The following is a 20,422-nucleotide window of genomic DNA, read 5'->3' as shown; positions in this document are numbered from 1 at the left end:
TTTTTCCAGAGCTCAATGGGCCTTGGTCAAAAGTAGTGTACTGTAAAGGAAAAAGAGTGCCATTTGGGGTACACATTCTGTCATCAGTGAAGATGTCTGTCTATGTGGGCTGTATGGGCGTAGGTTGGTTGGTGTATCTCAGAGACAGAAGGAGAGATTGCTGTAGAGGGACTGTTAGACCTCTTCCTGTGGTTTACACCACGTGACTACGAAGCTTAATAAGAACACCACTGTAAGTTCACACTTCTGTTTCTGCTGGGATAGAGGAGAGAAAGATGGTAAGACCGTGTGATATACTGACTGAGATATATTCATTGAATTTTATTTTGTATAAAACATATGAGAGGTTTACTGTATGGTGGCAGTAATATATTGTAACATTTTATTGGTTCTACTGTTTGAGACGATTTTAGTACACTTTTATAAATTATGAGATCATTTTGTTACACATCAGCAATGTATTACACAAAAAAACATCACGTTTTTGTGACGATTTAGTTAGTTCCTGTTTTGAATTTGCTCTACGGATTGGACTGAGGAGGGGTTCTGAGCAGAACCAAACACGAAGCTGCCACAGCAACGAGAAGATACTGATGTACAGTGCAGTCATCCATAAAGTAGAGAGTACTACTAAACTCCTCTGCACAGTGTAGTGTTTCCTACTTTATGGATGACTGTACTGTTGGCTACGGAGGAAAATACTACAAGGACTCCATTGACATCAATGAACGATTCTGAAAAGCTTGGAGACCATGGTCTATTTTTAAGTTGTATTACATTTTTGTTCTAGAAATGCAGTCCTATGAATAAATGTTAAGTTCCCATTAACTATTCAGTCATGTTTCTCAAATAAAAGTAGATTTGATTGCAATATTGTACTAATGAAAATCAATGAATTGTTTTTCTTGCTTTCTGTGGTTTATGGTCATTCTACTATTGTAGATATTGGTATAACAATCACAGTGCAGTTTATAGTAAAAGTGGTTGTACAGTTAAAATTGTTTCAGTGTTCAGCATCTGGTTTTGATGAAGATCCTGCGCTGTATAATTCTAAACCCACTAACATGAGGAACAAGTGTACGAAACAGATTTTCAGAAAATGAACAGTTTAATAGTACTGCTAAATTCTGCATAGATATCTTCATTCAACGTGATCAATGTTCCAATCAGAATCTCAGTTGGTATTTACCAAAATAAAAAATAAAAAAATTGTGCATACTACTAAGGAAGAAAATAATATCTCTAACAGGAAAGATTTCTCACAGCCTTCACTATAAAATGTGCATGGATATTTCCTAAACCGAAAGATGTAGTAAGGCAAATATAGGCATAACTACAACATACATCCCCATCAGCAAAGTGAGAATAAAAATCATATTTTTAAGGCTACAATACCCTAGCTGTTGACAAAGCATTATGTAATACTATAACCATGATGTCATTATTTTGGCCAATCTTACTGCACCTTAAAATGTCCAACAAAAGGTTTGTAGTTCATAGGATTTATTTGGACAGAGCAGAATCTGTCTACTGCGTTACTGTGCATGATAGCCTGCACACGGTTCATAAAACCCCTATTCCATGATCATTACAAATCCTCGAGGAGATTTCTGTGGTCACATGTACTTATGCAGAAGAAAAAAACATGACAAAATCTTGATCTTTGACACAGTAATATCCCTTCAGATATCCTTGAAATAGTTTTTTTGTTCATTGTATCTGATTCTGATTCTTGGCATAATCTCATGTATCGGATGCTCCTTGTTAATCCTATTCCCATGGTAGTGGTTCCAGGTAGTTGGATGGCACCAGACCTCTCAGCCCATGAAGGTCCCCCTGGATGGAGATTAGACATTAGCAAAGCTAATTTAGATATAGAACCAATGGAAAACAAGGTTTCATTTCCCCAAAGACTACTTAATGCAGTCCAGCACTCACATAATAGAATCCATCTTCATCCATATCACCAAACACATATATTATGTCCCCTGCACGGAAGGCGAGCTCAGCCTACAATAAAATATTTTTTGGGAAAAGTTACTGTTCATTTGGTGTTGCTGTTATATGCACAGTAAGGCCCTATAACTGGGATTACCTCAGAATTGGCGTTCACTAAATTCAAAAGACCAAATTAAGAAAGGTAAAGTGGATTTGGACACCCATGTGGAGGTTCCACACTCACGTCGCTGTCCATGTTGGGGGAACTTTCCCAAGGGTCATACTCAAAGATGGCCACCATCCGGCGGACCACCAAGTCATCTAGCACGCTGGACTCCTCACTGGGATCTGATGGGAAACAGAGAAGTCAAGATTTGAAGGATTAGATCATAGGACTGCATCCCAAATGGCACCAGGGCCCTGGTCAAAAGTAGTACACTACAGTATATAGGGAATAGGGTGCCTTTGGGACGCACACCAAATCTCAATGTCATCATTAAGAAATCTCAGATTATTTTTAATATAAATTATTTCAGAGAGAGTGAGAGAGAAAAAGAGTGTGAGCGAGAGTGAGAAAAAAAGAAAGAGATACCTGTGTGGTCGACAGGCAGGAAACCCTGCTGCATGAGCTGATGCTTGAGGTAGTCATCATCCACTGGGATCTCAGATACCATGTTACTAGGCACGACACCAGACAGACCACCAGACTCCCCGTGGTAGAAACCATCATCGTCTTTATCTCCAAACACCTGGCAGAGACAGAGACAAAGTCAGCCATTTTGTTTCCATGGAATTTGTTTGGTAATGATACAGATCTACTGTGCATGTGTAAAAGAAAGGAACATGAGTGGAAAGTTATCAGTTCAACATCAACAAGTTGCAAACAATGACAGGAAATGAGGAAACCACAACTTTTGCACATCATGTAGGCCTACGCATCAACAGAGAACAAACAGGAAACACCAGCATGTAGAAAATCCAATATACTGTATAACTGTTTATAATCTGCCTACCTCATATTAACCCAGCCATGTTCAAACTTGGTTTTATCATATCTACCCCTTTAAAATTGGAGGTTACTCTTTACATAAGGTATATTAAACAGGAGTATTTAAAAAGGAGTTTATAAATTGTTTATAAACTGTCAATCATTGGTTGTTATAAACACTTATTACACAATGGTTGATAGTCTACAGTACATATAAACTACACAGTACATTACCTTGATGATCTGTCCTGGCACAAAAGGGAGCTCCTCCGCAGCGGTCTCAGGGTTTGGGGACATCGCAGCAGGGTTGTATGGGAAAAGAGCCACAAAGAGTCGGACGGGGGGTTCCTGAGACACCTGGCTGGACACCTGGCTGGCGGTCTCCAGCTCCCATTGCCTAATATCCTCTGGTGTAGCAATTCTCAGTCCATCAGGGTAAAGAAACACATCCACTCCTAGCATCCCATCCATCAGCTCTTATGTGAGTGAGAGCAACCCTGATGATAGTTAAGGGCCCGAATGTGTTGGTTTTAACAATAAAGAAGCATTTTTATCAACTTCCACTGTCCTCCAAGAGTTTCTGAAGTCCCTGTTCACTTCAATGAGAGCAACCCCTCTCAGCTCTACACTGGGCAGACAGATGGCTGCTGGAGACAACAGGGCTCTCCTTACCCTCACCCTTTATGAAGCTAAGCTGCCTGAGGCTGTAATCCTCTTTGAGGAAAGTGGATAACATTCTCGTCCCAACCCTCTCTACCTGTGGGACACAGTCTATCTGTAGAAGTGTAGTAGCAAGAGAAGAATGCTCAGCTTTGCATGCGCTAAAGATGTGCATTGTTGGGGGAAGTTTAAATGAAAGATGATAGTGTATAGCACTACTAAGGTTTGGCTGGTGTAGGCCGTCATTGTAAATAAGAATTTGTTCTTAACTGACTTGCCTAGTTAAATAAAATTTAAAAAAATTAAAAAGAGAACATGCAGATATCATTTTTTCAGTCAGCTACAAATGGGTGGTCAATGAGATACTATAAAGTGAACGTATGCGGGTCTGGCTCCACGAGGGGGGAAAAGGGGGCTTAGCCCCCTCAGTTGAAACTTGTGCCCCCTCAGTTTTAGTTTTATGTCCCTATATAAAAACAGCAAAATAATTCTAATGATGAGTGACAGGTTGCTGCAAAATCTGTATCTCTGCTGTGCTGTGTCAGCACAATGGACAGAGCGCATTGCAGTGTGTGTAGAAGGGCTATGGAAAAACACTGGGGTTCTGCAAAATCCTATGGGTTTTCATAAAAAGTGGGAAAAAACACTTCTCATCCATGGTAGGCTAAGTGAATAACATGATACGCTTCCATCTGTAATATTCATTTTGATTTATAAGGCCGAGGTCAAGTTCACCATTGAAGCTGCTTCACACAACTCTGCCTAGCTGTAAAAAGCATTTGTGTTATAAGCCTTAGCCTATTAGTTAGCTCGCACCAGCTAATCTGCCTCTGCCATGATGGATATCAGAAACTGGCTTCGCCAAAGTAACCAAACAAAGCCAAAATGAGAAGGAGAGCGAAGAGCAGCAGCAGAATTCAATATAATTCCAATGCAAGAACATATCGGTATGTTTCCTCATTGAAATAAGGATTTTTTTGGTAGCGTATTTGTTTTCTTGGTTGTAAATGGAACTGTAAATATTGGAAATGTATTTATGGTAGGCTGACATTCCTTAATTGATTACACAGGTCGAATTTGATCAACAGAAGTGTATTGTTCCATATCAGAAGGTGTTGCTGTACTCATGAGCAGCATGGTTTTCCATGATCCATTTGTTTGGCAAGACAGCTGTGCATGGCTGCATCTCACTGTAGTAGGCTGTAGGCTATGTTTTGGTTATTTGGATCTCCATTTGCCTTTTGTTTACTGTGTTTGTTTACTGTTAATGTAACTAGCCTAAATATAGATTGTTTCATGCCTCGAATAAACATTTAGTCAACTAGGCCTACTTGGTACTTCTGTTTTGTTCTGTTCACATTCATTCGTTGGCATTTGCAGTTGTGTTGGTATTCTAAGCCAAACTGCTATTCAGTATTTTCGTTAGCATGCATGAATAACTAGGCTATACTTTAATTTGCATTATTTTGGTAAGACAGCTGTGTGTACAGGTGCATTCACATAGGCTGTTTGTAATAGGTGAATTGCAGCCTATATCCATTACCAAAAAGGCCTTGCTTAGTGTACAGGGCGCTGTCCATTGTGCTGATACAGCGCAGCAGCGATTTTGCGCCAACCTGTCAATTCAAAAGCACTCAATTAATGGTCTCGAAGTCTCTGCATTTGAACTTTGTGTTTATTGTGGTATAGCATGATATAAGCAGAATTCAATATATTTCCAAAGCAAGAACCCCGACAGCTTGTTCCAATTCCCGCAAATATCCAGCAACTTTGCACAGCCATTGAAGAGGAGTGGGTCAACATTCCACAGGCCACAATCAACAGCCTGATCAACTCTATGCGAAAGAGATGTCTTGCGCTGCATGAGGCAAATGGTGGTCACACCAGATACTGACTGGTTTTCTCATCCACACCCCTACTTTTTTTAAGGTATCTGTGACTAACAGATGCATATCTGTATTCCCAGTCATCTGAAATCCATAGATTAGGGCCTAACAAATTTATTTCAATTGACTGATGTCCTTATATGAATTGTAACTCAAGAAAATTGTTGAAATTGTTGCATGTTACATTTATATTTTTGTTGAGTGTATTTGATTAAGAATTTTAGGACCCCTTTAGATATAAAAATATATAGACAAAAATGGTTTCATGAAACATTGAATTTGACTTTACTGCTATTAGCCCATAGAGACACATTGAATAACACATTCATACAAGGACAAACAGTTAGTCTCTCCAAAAAAATGTGGTTGTTTTGTTTTGAAGTGTCTATCCTATATCTGAGAGATACAAGAATGATCAGGACATTTTTTTTTAATGACACATATTTAATAGCTTTTTTAGGGGCTAAAATACTTCCATATATACTTCCATTCATACATGGCACCGGGCTATCTTCAGGCGAGTCTAGTGGGCATCCTAGAGCAAAACAACCGACATGTACGTGTTCATGAGAGACTCACCTTTCCATAGAGGGGTCATCGACGCAGCCCATGCAAAAAAACAGATATCTCCAGCTTAAATAGACCGATTCTTATGGGGATTTTTTTATTATGCTAATTTGATTTCCGCAGGGGCACAGAAATTGACTCAAGACGGTTTTAAGGTTATATTGAGACTCAATTCAACTTCCTTATCTGAACATAGGTTAGCAACAGATTATCTCTCTCACCACTGTCTTTACAAATGGAAGGGGTTGAAACTAAGGTGAAGAGTGTGGAAACAGTGATTGAGTGAGAGGAGAGGAGAGGAGAGGAGAGGAGAGGAGAGGAGAGGAGAGGAGAGGAGAGGAGAAAAGAAAAGAAAAGAAAAGGAAAGGAAATGAAAGGTAAGGAAAGAAAGGGGGGAAAGAGGGGAGTGATTGTGAAAGGGAGAGAGAGAAGGAGAGATGGCAGTATTCTATTTCCATAAGAAAGAGAGACAGAAATAAATAAATAAAGAAGAGTGAGAGAAATAAATAAATAAATAAGAGAGAGTGAGTGAGAGAAAGAAAGAAAGAAAGAAAGAAAGAAAAGAGAGTGAGAGAAAGAAAGAAAGAAAGAAAGAAAAGAGAGTGAGAGAAAGAAAGAAAGAAAGAAGAGAGTGAGAGAAAGAAAGAAAGAAGAGAGAGTGCGAGAAAGAAAGAGTGAGAGAAAGGCAGGCAGAGAGAAGAAAGAAGGGAAGCGTTGGTGCCTTTGCAGCCGTCCTACATTGAAGGGCTGAGAGACAGAAAATAATCATCTGACGTTTGTGATACCTTAATCAGCTTGGAACATCATTACTAATTAGCTGATCTGTCCCTCCAACTGGAGCCAGGTGTGAACCAACAGTGTCCTGATTCTGCAGAATGCATGTTCGCCATTGTCCCCAATACAACAATACATGTAGGACTCCTATCCAGCTAATATTGAGACTTTTGTGACTGACAAAAGCATACTACCTGCACCTATAGTACTCTGAAACTATGTCAAAAAATGTCAAATACATGAAGTTTAGGGGTGAATCCTAAACTTCCATGTAGGTAGAATTTTCACTGCATTAACATCAATAAGAAGTTGGGATTCACCCCTTACTGATTTGCAAATGCAAGGAGTTAGCACTGGCCGTGATGATTCATCCATCCTTTGCACTGAGTCATGACTTTGTACCATGCTGTACCAGCAGAGGGTGTTCTGACTGACTCATTGTATTGGTGCTGCTGGACTTAAGGTACAGCAAGCAGGAGGTCCCTTCTCCATCACTCCATCTCCCTGCAGAAATGTGCTTTAAATGCACTGACATTGTGTGCGATATAGTGCACTACTTGGTCAACAGTAGTGCACTACATAGGGAATAGGGTTTCATTTGGGACTTTCCACACCCATTGAGTATGAATAAGGAGGATACCTGATAATTCCAGTTGGGTTGCAACAATAGTATCTGATTTTCTCAGAAGAAACAGGTAGCACAATCAAGTTGTGACACTAGTAATGCCAAATAGTTGTATGAAGCTTATCTTCCCAGGAGAGGTCACCCTTTGCATTGGTAACAGTGAGTGGTTTGTTCAGTGACAGGTGTTAGATAGAGGTAGTGGTAGGTTTAGGGTTAGGCTGGGGTGTGGAGTTGAAGCTAGGGTTGGGGTTATTATGGTTATGCTTGAGCCAGGGTGTGGGCATGAACTTAAGGATAAGGTTATGGCTGGTTATTGGTTAGGGTAAGGGTTAGGTTTAGAATCACTAAGGAGTCCTATTGGACTAAATTTCCCTCATTGATTGCCTAGTGGGAATGAAACAGGAAATCTGATTCGCTCTCATCCCAGATATGCAGTATCTCTGGATTCCCATGTAAGGATTGTTACATCAGTAGCAAGACACCCACCTTTCTGAGTGATGACGCAGCCGAGGGAAAGTGTGAGGAACGCGAAAGGGTGTCCCGTCGGCACTAGCACAGACTGCACAGAACAGCTGCAGCCTAAGTTCGCACAGAATTTCACGGCACTGCAAGTAGTAGACATATCATTTTATCCCAAAACCTATAGAATATCGTTCACACTAACCAAATATTAAAATGGTTGATCGCGAGCAGCTGGTGCAGAAAGCCAGGCTGGCTGAACAGGCTGAAAGATATGATGACATGGCAGCTGCCATGAAATCGGTAAGTCTCCAAAACGATTGCATGTGAATAACCTACGAATAAGGACTGATGATTTGGTGTTCAATGAAACATTGAATTCTCTACAATGTAATTCTAATGAATATGAATTATCTCTATTTAGATATTTTATTCCATTCCTAGAGATGTGATGTGTATAAACATTTAACATTTTGATATTAGATTATGTAAAGGTTTTGCCAGCAATCCTAGACATCACTATACTGCATTGAAATACTAGCCTACACCATTCAGAATATCATGTCTGTTTCATAGGGTGCAATCACTGTTTAATTATAACGACTAGAATAGCCTACATGTGGAGCTCAAACATTCAAGAAACATTCAAGAAAGGCAATCAATGTATGCTATTGAACGCTCCTTGGGCGGTGCTTGGGCGGTGCCAGTTTCGTGTCTTTAAAAGAAATGCAGTGGAGTGATGTTACCACGAAATGTATTCAGAGGCACCAAATAACATTGATTTCTCTGTCAAACGTGTTCCTCGCGTTATACAATTACATGTGATAAATGTGTCCTATGCCACTGGGTACAGACGTCTATTCCACGTTGGTTCAACGTAATTTAAATTACGTAGAAACAACATTGATTTAATGTATGCCCAGTGGGACTTAATTCCCCATGTGATTTGTTAAATTCAGATCAGTTAGAATTGGTCTTTAGGATTGTGCCATGTGAGGTTGCTCGAATATTGATCGATTCTCCCTGTAATATCTAGATTTAATTATATAATTTCCTAGTAATAATAGTATTTTTTAAGTATATTTTTGAGTTAAATCTGTCCTTTATTGAATATATATGTGTGTCTGTTAATAGAGGCTACAGATGTTATCTGAATGAGCATCTATTCCTGCATAAATGGTTATTCAGTTTCCAGCTCTTTACACAAAACAAATGTAGGAGGCAGCATAATTTTCTCTAGAATGTTCTGTATTTTGTCGTATTGCAGTGAGTCATTGATCAGAATGGATATTGGTCCTTTTGTTATCAGTAGTTGAGCTCCATTAAGTTACTTGATCACATTATCATTCTGCATTGCACCTGTATGTCGCATTGTGTGTCACTGTCAACGTGTGCAGTTGCCTCTCTAGACATACTGTATGTCTGGATATGGATAGGGTGAAGCTGTGTGTTCTTTAAAGCAATTTAATGAAATTTACATTATTATTTGGTTTATTGATACAGGTCTCACACTGTGTGAAAAATGCACTGTCATTAGGCCCTAAACCTAAATGCCCAGTCTCCTCCTGACATCTTAACCATTATTATTATTACCTAGTAACACGTTCTGTCTCATTGGCTGCGTAATTTAGATCTATTTCTCCTGCATATTTCTGGTTGCACGCGATGGCATTTTAGTGATGTGTGCATGTGGGATTCCTTTCCCTTTAAGCAATCTGCTGGGTCAGTCCATGCAGTCATAACTGGGCCCTTTTGCAGTGTAGGGGTGTGTACTCGTTCCCCTCTCCAATGGGAAATCCCTTGCCACTGCAGCCAGGGTTCACTTGATGGCAGGAAAAAGCAATGAGAGGTATGATTTTATGTTCTGATTTCACCTTGACCAGTACAGTACAGTACAATATTATTCTGCATACATGTTTGCAGAAGTTAATGCATCATCAATGCAGTAAGATGCAATTATAAGCAGTGCTGCTTTGTCAGTGAATGCGTTGAATGGCATTTGTTTTATTTTATTATGTAATGTATTTACAGTAGCATAATGTGTTCAGGATAGTCGTGACAGATTTTTACCCAGCCCGTCAATAATTGTTTGGGCTTGCAATTAGGTATTCAGATCTGCCTCTCTTTATTTATATTGACTGACATCAGCATTTTGGTACAATGATGATTCACTGACAAGTAATGCATATGAAGGGCTTTTCCAACATCACTTTAGTCTTTTGCACTCTCTGGCCTTTATGTTTCTTACATATCCATCAAGATGGACTAACAATCAGATAGTAATTGAACATTTGCTTAGTAATACCATGGCATTTGAGCTGTCAATTGTGTGTTCTTGCATTTAAAGCTGGAAAGGAAAAACGCCTGCTTAGAAGCATTCTGTCATCCATGTACACGATGGCTGTGACGTCACCTATCAGCCGCATTCGTTTTGCTCCTCTATCAGGCTGGGAGGGGAATGTCACATCAGCTCACCAGAAAATAGAAATATTAACTTCTCAATGAGAGAGAGCACTTTGCTAGAATGGGCCACCCATTAAGCTGTATTTCCTCTGTAGCTGTATTTATACTGTAGCCTTGTGCTGTCTGCATCTTCCCTCTTATAGTTATAATCTAGATCATCTAATTATTTAGCCGATATTGATTTAGATGGAGATAAAAATAAAAACGTGTGTTTCATCGATGTAAGGTTATCTGGAAGTGGACTGGAAGTGATATAGTACAGAGCGTCTCAGGTCTTTACAATTGCTCTTAATGTGATGTTCAACAAAGATAGGGGGGTCATTCCACAAAATGAGTGTCTTTTGCATCCCTTTGATATTTTAAGTAGAAATTATGCACCAATATTGCATTTTAAAAGCCTGTAATATTAAATTAAGTGCCCTTAAATATAGACTACATGGATAATTCACCCTCTGTGACTTCCAGGATTACTTTAAAACATTTACCTTCAGAATTTCACCATCATTCTAAAGCCCTAGTTATTTTGTTGTTTTGAAAAAGTAATTTCTGAATATTATTATTTCATGTGATTAGTAATTCATTTTAAGGTTAAAAAAAAATCACCTGTCCCTGAACTGAACTCTCATTTTAATATGGTGAAAATATTCCATTTCAAATTAAAATAAATGTTTTCAAAAGAAACAAATGGGGTAGACTGACAGTGAAATGCTACTTACGGGTCCTTTTCCAACAATGCAGAATTAAAGAGAAAATAAAAAATAAAATAAACATTGAACATCTAATAGTCAAATCATAGTATCAAAGCAGGTGAGCTGGCTCTACTCATTTTGGCCATTTTCTAGTGTTTTGTGATGGAAACAGAGTGGGTTGAGCATAACACGTCAACCCTGTTACCCATAGTTAAACAGACTAGAAATGTTTTAACAATGAAAAACATATACGTGCATTCAAGTGCTCCTTCATTTATTAAGTTAAACAATTTGATTAAGTTAAACATGCGCTCTTTATGACAGAATGTGTGTGAAATCAAAATATTTTTGTCCACCAGATTACACATCTAAAAAGGCACTGAATTTGTGGAATGACCCAGGGAAAATACTGTATATGACATTTGTGTGTGGGTTAAACTGTTGAGAATATTTTTGGTTACTTATTGCAATTTGCTACCCAATGTCTTTCAGTCAGAGCCACTAAATACCTTGTAGGTTAGTGTAATGAGGTGTAGCATTTAGACCAAGTCAGGTTTTACAACATTAAAAGTTCAAAGGTTACTTATCAATTGTGCTTTTTACAGTACACTATTTGACATTCCTGGGATTAATTAACATGTTACGTCCTACCCTGTACATATAGAGTCAGGTAGTAGGTGAAAAGCATGTCCTGGGTGACAGCATTACATGGGGTTTTAGACAGATGAAAAGGTCAGGGAGACACATGAACTGCCTGAGCGATGATCAACTGACCGTCTACACTTACACTGCAGCTGCCCCTGGATTCCTCGTGGGAACATAGCTACCACCAATCCTCTGCCCCCTCTCCAGTCCCAACCCCCACTCTCTCTCACTATCTTGAATATGGTTCTCCACTTGCTAGCATTAGCTGTCCACATGACAGCTGGAGCTACTGGTGCACATAATGGGCTGATTGCCATGGAAACTGGGAATTGCACATGATGAGTTGAATCTTGCTCATTCCCAAGAACAACATACTGTACAGTAGATATTATAGGTATGATACTGTATATGGTTGTGACATATATATTGTTGAAAGATAACTGTTTACATTCATGAATGCATAATATAGGGGTTTATTTGCTGTCTTATACAGCTTCCTAAATCACTGCCCAGATAGTGCATTTATGACCACTGCTCTGTCCCCTCCTCAGGTAACAGAGCTGAATGAGGCCCTATCTAACGAGGAGAGGAACCTCCTGTCTGTGGCCTATAAGAATGTGGTGGGGGCCCGCCGTTCCTCTTGGAGGGTGATCTCTAGCATCGAGCAGAAGACCTCTGCAGATGGAAATGAGAAAAAGATTGAAATGGTTCGGGCCTACAGGGAGAAGATTGAGAAGGAGCTGGAGGCTGTGTGTCAGGACGTGCTCAACCTTCTGGATAACTACCTGATCAAGAACTGCAACGAGACGCAGCACGAGAGCAAGGTGTTTTACCTGAAGATGAAAGGCGACTACTACCGCTACCTGGCTGAGGTGGCCACGGGCGAGAAGAGGGCCACCGTCATCGAATCATCAGAGAAGGCTTACAACGAGGCCCATGAGATCAGCAAAGAGCACATGCAGCCCACCCACCCCATCCGCCTCGGCTTGGCTCTCAACTACTCTGTGTTTTACTATGAGATCCAGAATGCCCCTGAGCAGGCCTGTCATCTGGCCAAGACCGCCTTCGATGACGCTATTGCTGAGCTGGACACCCTGAACGAGGACTCCTACAAAGACTCAACTCTCATCATGCAGCTGCTCCGAGACAACTTAACACTGTGGACAAGTGACCAGCAGGATGATGAGGGAGGGGAGGGTAACAAAGATTAATAAACCACTTAGAAAAAATATATAATGAAGGGCCAGTGGGCTTTGGTAGCCGCTTTTGCTGATGATCGTACTGCAGCAGTTCTTTATTTTTCCATGTGTTAAAAGAAAAGAATCAAAAGAAAGGTGAGAGGGGAGGTTACATCTTAGTTTAATATATATAGAAATATATATGAATGGTTGAAAGGGCTGCCATCTTGATTTTCTCTTTGACGTTTGCCAAAACCACTGAAATGTCAGTCAATCCGCCTGAAGTGGTCGTTGTTGGATTGGTTTGGCAGCCTCACACTGGCATAAGGACTGGTGTCGTTGTACCAAGGGAAGCTGCTTAGTTAGGTTTATGCATGATAGAGATGCAGACACTTGAGGAAGGGAAAAAAAACACTTGAGTGAGAGTGCCTCACAAAAATAGCTTGCAATGGTTCCAGTACTAGTTTAAAGGTCAACTCGGCCACTTTTCAACCTCATATTCATTATCTCCAGCACCAAACCAGTGTCCACATATGTGAAACTGTGCGTTTCTATGATCTGTGGTCCTACAAAAGGTCCTGCAAAATGCTTCTCTGTGACATCAGAAGTTTCTAGCCATTATGATATATAATATCACTCAGTCTTGAAGGGAGTGCAGGAAAGCTAAAAGTATTCATCTGACCAAATCAACTACAAAAAGTACAATGCAGATGTTTTGTAAAGGTTAGATGTTTATTGTAAAGTTAATGCCAACGATGGCAATGAGGTAAGGAGAAAATACTTATCAATTTCCTCTTTCACATGACTTCTAGTTTTAGGCAAATTTGGCATTAAATCCAATGTGACTGTCCTCTGACTGCTCTAAATATGATACTGGAACCATAGCTTTACCTCCAATAGAGTCTATCTAAAGGCAGAGACAGTTTAAAACAGAAACATGATCTTAAAGCAGCTGCAGAGTTTGTGGTTTACTTCTGTGCTTGTTTTATTAAATGCACTTGCCTACTATACTGTTTCTTCAGTGTAAGATGATTACTACAATAATGTCGATTATTCAGTATTGTGCATGCTGGTGATGTATTGAAACATACAGTAGCTTGACTTTATTAACTTATACTGTGGGTGTTAAGTATTCATAAGATTGAGAAAACATAGGCTTTGTCTGATTATTTCTTATTTATAACTTATTCTTATTTTGTTTATATTTGCTATACCAAAACGGTGATCGTAAAAATGTATATGTTATGAGCATTGCTATAGTGGCATGCAATATGTATATTTAATTTGTTAATGGAAAAAAAAAGTGGGAAAAACACCAGTGATTGCTTCATCTTACCAGCTGGTGTTTGTAACATTAAATTATAATAATGGCTTTGTCACATTAAATTATAATAATGGCATTGTAAAACAAATACTTTGTTCTTTGAACTATATTTGAGTACTTATTTTGTCATGTTATTAACCCGTTTGAACAATGGTGAAGTTTTCAGAATCTGTGTTTCTGTTATGAATTCACAACATGGACCACAATTTATTTCTGACAGTATACATTTTTTGTTTGTTTTTATACCTTTTAGCTGTTCCTGAGTGACAAATATCTTGAATGTGAGTCATTATGTAGCAGTTGCACAAGAAACGAGCTAACTATGATAATAAAAAAAGAATATGACAAAATGATAAATGCACCATTTCCATGGTGGTCGAGTGTATTGTTGTGATGTCCCTAATAAGTCAACTTTTGCTTTTTAAAGAAAAGTATTTAATGTTGTAACGTCTTGTGTGCTGCTAGTATGCTATTCTTGTGTGCCTCCTTTGCCACTTCAAATAGTTGATTCAGCATACTCCATAGGCATCCTCAATAACCATGTATGCAAACAGAGAATCACAAGGACACACTAAAAACCCACTTGCGCTTTTAGATCTACACAAACTTGTATGACACCAGTGCAGTGAGTACACATGTCTGCTCATGCAATGTAATGCAAACGCTAGTCCAATAATAGCTGGCGTTTAGGACTTCAGGTTGAAGCAAACAGGGAGAGTCATTTGCCATACACTGTTAACGTTATTTACCACCGAGGGCTGAATGTCCCAACTGAATGATTTCCACCACAACAAAATAATGGATCTAAATGATCTAGGACTCTAACAGCGTCACAAATGCTACCCTATTCCCTATATATTGCACTACCAGAGCCCTATTGGTCTTGGTCAAAAGTAATGCACTATAGGTAATATGGTGTCATTTGGGAAGCCACCTATTTGTCTTTAACCCACTCTGTACATCTCACATCCTCTGAGCTAACCATGTATCCAAATATATATTGCTGAGGATGTGGTTCTCTATCTTGCTGCTATGCTCTCTAGATTGTATTAGATGTATTATCCTGATCGTAATGGGCTAAAACTCAGCAAATTGTATTTTTTGGTGTCAGATATTATCACTTGCCCTGGCAAACCCAAACACCTTGAGGTGTGTCAGATTTAGATATTTATATTCATACTGTGTTACTTTATGCCATTCATTTAGTGCCATCAACAGAGAGACACTGTTATACCTTCCATTTTTGCCATGCTAATCTCAGAACAGTTAACACATGTCATTTAGTAAGTACAGATAACACATGTAATTAAACCTGGTACTTAGTTAACTTACATAGTCCCTTCTGGGTCACAAGGCGACTTTTGAACACTGTATGTTACTTTTTCCGTCGGTATGTCAACGCAGGTAGCGAGAGTGAGCGATTCAGATGACTTTGCATCGCATAGTTAAGTTTAGTTTTTCGGACACATCAGAAGGGATGGTTCATACACTAAAAACATTTCATTCATTGTTTTGATAGACAGTAATGTTTAATTAAATTTAGTTTTTTTTGCTATTTTGTTTGTGTTTATTTATTTAACTGCAATTTTGTTTGACACAGATCCTTGTGTCTCTGCATTTAGGTTGAACAGTACTGTATGCTCTCTTTTCTCTGAAATGGAATTCAACTTCAATTGAATCAAGTAAAGGGTTGGTACCATGGCTATACAACAGAAAAAAATGTAGACTGAAGGCACACAATCTTATCAACAAATCGATTACTATTAAAATGTGTTTAATGAATCATGTATAGTGTGTTTTTAGGAAATTTTGTTGCTATCTGTTGCTCATTCAAGCTATTTGTTTGCCGGTATATACAGTATACATTATTTATTACAGTAGATATTTATTATTGTCATTCTGAACTACCAGCTCATTCACTATACTTCATCCTATAAACTCAGTTCTACAATGTTTCCTGTCCTCTCCAGTATTTCACTCAGTGCTACAATGTTTCCTGCCCTCTCCAGTATTTCACTCAGTGCTACAATGTTTCCTGCCCTCTCAAGTATTTTACTCAGTGCTACAACGTTTCCAGTATTTTACTCATAGACATTTAAAAAATGAGAGTGTAGTGCACCATAGACATTTTAAAAATGAGAGTGTAGTGCACCATCTACATATTAGAAGGGAGAGTGGAGTGCACCATCTACATATTAGAAGGGAGAGTGTAGTGCACCATCTACATATTAGAAGGGAGAGCGTAGTGCACCATCTACATATTAGAAGGAAGTGCGTAGTGCACCATTACATTTACATTTAAGTCATTTAGCAGACGCAGATATTAGAAGGGAGAGTGTAGTGCACCATCTACATATTAGAAGGGAGATTGTAGTGCACCATCTACATATTAGAAGGGAGAGCGTAGTGCACCATCTACATATTAGAAGGGAGAGTGTAGTGCACCATCTACATATTAGAAGGGAGAGTGTAGTGCACCATCTACATATTAGAAGGGAGAGCGTAGTGCACCATCTACATATTAGAAGGGAGAGTGTAGTGCACCATCTACATATTAGAAGGGAGAGTGTAGTGCACCATCTACAAATTAGAAGGGAGAGTGTAGTGCACCATAGACATTTAAAAAATGAGAGTGTAGTGCACCATCTACATATTAGAAGGGAGAGTGTAGTGCACCATCTACATATTAGAAGGGAGAGTGTAGTGCACCATCTACATATTAGAAGGGAGAGCATAGTGCACCATCTACATATTTGAAGGGAGAGCGTAGTGCACCATCTACATATTAAAAGGGAGAGTGTAGTGCACCATCTACATATTAGAAGGGAGAGCGTAGTGCACAATCTACATATTAGAAGGGAGAGTGTAGTGCACCATCTACATATTAGAAGGGAGAGTGTAGTGCACCATCTACATATTAGAAGGGAGAGTGTAGTGCACCATCTACATATTAGAAGGGAGAGTGTAGTGCACCATCTACATATTAGAAGGGAGAGTGTAGTGCACCATCTACATATCAGAAGGGAGAGTGTAGTGCACAATCTACATATTAGAAGGGAGAGTGTAGTGCACCATCTACATATTAGAAGGGAGAGTGTAGTGCACCATCTACATATTAGAAGGGAGAGTGTAGTGCACCATCTACATATTAGAAGGGAGAGTGTAGTGCACCATCTACATATCAGAAGGGAGAGTGTAGTGCACAATCTACATATTAGAAGGGAGAGTGTGGTGCACCATAGACATTTTAAAAAGGATTGTAGTGCACCATTGGACAGTGTGACAGAGAAACCAATTTGGGACACTGTGCTCTCATATGAAACACTTTTTTGCTGTTCATGTGCTGGGTCAGAGATGCTGGGTCAGAGGTCATAGTTCAAACAGGTTTGTATGTATCTGTATGTGTGCATATGTATGTGAGTGTGTGTATGCTAGAAAGAGTGAGAGTGGGAGAGACAGAGAGAGATAGGGTGCTTTGCACATCATCATCTATAAAATCACAATATGGATCAAATGCATACTTCTAGGCTATACCAATAGAGAACCACATATACTGTACTCTCTTCCTGTGGGTGAAATATAGTGTTCTTACTCAAAACATACATTTCATTAACATAATTTGAAAGAAACTGATATGCTTGTTGGACAATGAATCTCTGTCATGTGGATGCTGTAAGCCAATGATATCTGCCATTCCCCGACAGTAGTTTCACATACACACAAATTATTCATGCACATCTGTTTATTGCAATCCGGAAACAGAACCCCACAATGACTGATAAGATGAAATGGTAAGCTGTTGGATCCCCAAACCCTAGACTGCAGTCTCTTGCTGCAGCCTGCTGTACTGAAGCTTTCATTAGATGAATTTCTGTTTTTGGAATGGTCTCCCTTGCCAGCCAATAGCTGATAGGCTCACCCTGCGCAGCCACCAATCTCGTTCCTGTTGCTAGGGCTATATTAAGCCTCCTGTTATTAGCCCCAGTTCCTTGCTGCACTGTTCAGACACCTATAGCATTCTGCAAAAAAAGATGAAAGCTCAAGCAGCAGAGGAAGCATTAGAATTCAGTAGCACCAACCTGTCCCCCATGCTGTGTTGTAGTGCACTACATTATCTGCACCAAGGACGACAAGACCAACATTCATACGGTGTCCAATAGATTGTGAAAGTATCTATGAAACAATGACAAAATGATTTATCTGCTAACATTGGTCCTTTTCCGACCTTCTAAGCATCTGATGATTTCCTGGATTGTGACAACATAGACTAGACAGCAGTCAACAACGATACTATAGTATAATCAAGTTAACCAGATATGTTCTCTCTATATATAAATCACTGATAAATCATGTCAAACCTATTCTATGGGCTCTATTCACATGGTAACACTTTAAATTGTTTATATTGCATTTACAAATGATTAAATAACAGAAAACATAGTTATAAACCTTTAAGAGGATGTGAGGTCAGTGTTCTTCCTCTGGTCAAAGTGTCATAATGAGGTCTGGGGTTTTAAAGCAGCCCACTGAGTTAAAACCGACAACCAAGAAGGCCAGCATCCCGGAGTCGCCTCTTCACTGTTGACGTTGAGACTGGTGTTTGCGGGTACTATTTAATGAAGCTGCCAGTAGAGGACTTGTTTCTCAAACTAGACGGTCTAATGTACTTGTCCTCTTGCTCAGTTGTGCACCGGGGCCTCCCACTCCTCTTTCTATTCTGGTTAGAGCCAGTTGGCACTGTTCTGTGAAGGGAGTGGTACACAACGTTGTACGAGATCCTCAGTTTCTTGTCAATTTCTTCCTTGGAATAGCCTTCATTTCCCAGAACAAGAATAGACTGACGAATTTCAGAAGAAAGTCCTTTGTAATCAAATCCACAAATGCTACTCAACTAGTCTAAAGAAGGACAGTTTTATTGCTTCTTTAATGAGCACAACAGTTTTCAGCTGTGCTAACTTAATTGCAAAAGGTTTTTCTAATGATCAATTAGCCTTTTAAAATTATAAACTTGGATTAGCTAACACAACATGCCATTGGAACACAGGAGTGATGGTTGCTGATAATGGGCCTCTGTAAGCCTATCTAGATATTCCATAAAAAAATGGTCAGTTTCCAGCTACAATAGTCATTTACAACATTAACAATGTCTACACTGTATTTCGGATCAATTTGATGTTATTTTAATGGACAAAAAATTAGCTTTTCTTTAAAAAACAAGGACATTTCTAAGTGACCCCAAACTTTTTAACAGTAGTGTATATAAACTTAATTCAAGACAATACATGTTTCTGTTTTCATTCATCCCTGACAAACAGCTGTGTGTATATATAGAGGAAACCTAATGGGCACCATCTGAACCATGCACTGCATGTGTTAACAGTCTTTGACAAAATGAACCATGGTAGTGTACTATTTTTTTTCTTCATTTTTTTGCGGTATTTTACCCTCTTTTTCTCCACAATTTCATTCCTGTCTCATCGCTGCAACTCCCCAACGGGCTCGGGAGGCGAAGGTCGAGTCTTGTATCTTCCGAAACATGACTCGCCACACCGCGCTTCTTAACACCGGCCTGCTTAACCCGGAAGCCAGCCGCACCACTGTGTCAGAGGAAACACTGTTCAACTGAAAACCACAGTCCGCCTGCAGGCGCCCGGCCCGCCACAAGGAGTCGCTAGAATGTGAAGAGCCAAGTAAAGGCGACGCTGGGCCAATTGTCCGTCGCCCTATGGGACTTCCGATCACGGCCGGTTCGATACAGCCCAGGATCGAACCCGGGACTGTAGTGACGCCTCTAGCACTGTGAAGCAGTGCCTTAGACCACTGTGCAACTCGGAAGGCCCAATGCTATTGTATTCTATTGTTACAGTGATATTACATCATTTGCCTGCTACGTCCACTGTGGAATCTGAAGCGATCCTGCTGTGCTACAAAGGATTTCTTTACAGTGTAAATGACTATCATAACTTAGTCGGGATAGAGGGAGATGGTGTGCTAAATTTGGCTCAGAGTTTTTTGCTTGTTATGCAAGAGTATGTTGATGTCTGATGGACTGACTACACAGTAGCCTAGTCTCCATGGTTGGCTGTCACATTGATGTACCCAGTCTACTCAGTGTCTACTCACAGGCTGCAGGCAGAGAGTACTATTATTAGAACTGTCTGTGTACTCAGCTTCTACAGTACTACTAGCTTTTTAATAGGATGATATTTCTGGAGCTCCACTGGCA

General features: G+C 39.6%; 2 protein-coding genes across 3 annotated transcripts; one reads left to right on the top strand and one right to left on the bottom strand.

Annotated features, from left to right (window-relative positions):
- Positions 1–260: 260 nt before the first annotated feature.
- On the bottom strand, positions 261–6,628 carry si:ch211-105f12.2 (RIMS-binding protein 2-like). 2 transcript variants are annotated; one of them, XM_064984852.1, is made up of 6 exons: positions 6,052–6,628; positions 3,161–3,423; positions 2,531–2,687; positions 2,183–2,286; positions 1,939–2,010; positions 261–1,836 (listed from the first exon to the last, which is right to left on the bottom strand). In XM_064984852.1, exons 2-6 carry the CDS (start codon positions 3,395–3,397, stop codon positions 1,771–1,773), a joined length of 636 nt encoding a protein of 211 aa, XP_064840924.1. In that variant the 5' UTR covers positions 3,398–3,423; positions 6,052–6,628; the 3' UTR covers positions 261–1,770. The 2 variants fall into 2 exon arrangements, with proteins under 2 accessions (XP_064840924.1, XP_064840925.1); XM_064984853.1 differs by lacking the exons at positions 1,939–2,010; positions 6,052–6,628 and having other exon boundaries at positions 3,161–5,492.
- Positions 6,629–7,705: 1,077 nt separating this feature from the next.
- Positions 7,706–16,149, top strand: LOC135552912 (14-3-3 protein gamma-2). The gene is made up of 2 exons (XM_064984851.1): positions 7,706–8,200; positions 12,246–16,149. The coding sequence occupies exons 1-2, from the start codon at positions 8,114–8,116 to the stop codon at positions 12,903–12,905; spliced, it is 747 nt and encodes a 248-aa protein (XP_064840923.1). The 5' UTR covers positions 7,706–8,113; the 3' UTR covers positions 12,906–16,149.
- Positions 16,150–20,422: the final 4,273 nt, after the last annotated feature.

Source organism: Oncorhynchus masou, chromosome 13 (assembly GCF_036934945.1).
Source record: "Oncorhynchus masou masou isolate Uvic2021 chromosome 13, UVic_Omas_1.1, whole genome shotgun sequence".
NCBI lineage: Eukaryota > Metazoa > Chordata > Actinopteri > Salmoniformes > Salmonidae > Oncorhynchus > Oncorhynchus masou.
The sequence above is the reverse complement of the archived record's forward strand: the minus strand, read 5'-3'. Positions and strand labels throughout refer to the sequence as shown.

Bases quoted from the DNA above. Each gene is read 5' to 3' on its own strand.
- si:ch211-105f12.2 (XM_064984852.1), bottom strand. From the start codon at position 3,397: ATGGATGGGATGCTAGGAGTGGATGTGTTTCTTTACCCTGATGGACTG. The intron at 2,011-2,182 runs GTGAGTGTGGAA...ATTTTATTGTAG, and splicing joins CCCCCAACATGGACAGCGAC to GCTGAGCTCGCCTTCCGTGC. The intron at 1,837-1,938 runs GTGAGTGCTGGA...ATCTCCATCCAG, and splicing joins ATGAAGATGGATTCTATTAT to GGGGACCTTCATGGGCTGAG.
- LOC135552912 (XM_064984851.1), top strand. From the start codon at position 8,114: ATGGTTGATCGCGAGCAGCTGGTGCAGAAAGCCAGGCTGGCTGAACAG. The intron at 8,201-12,245 runs GTAAGTCTCCAA...TCCCCTCCTCAG, and splicing joins TGGCAGCTGCCATGAAATCG to GTAACAGAGCTGAATGAGGC.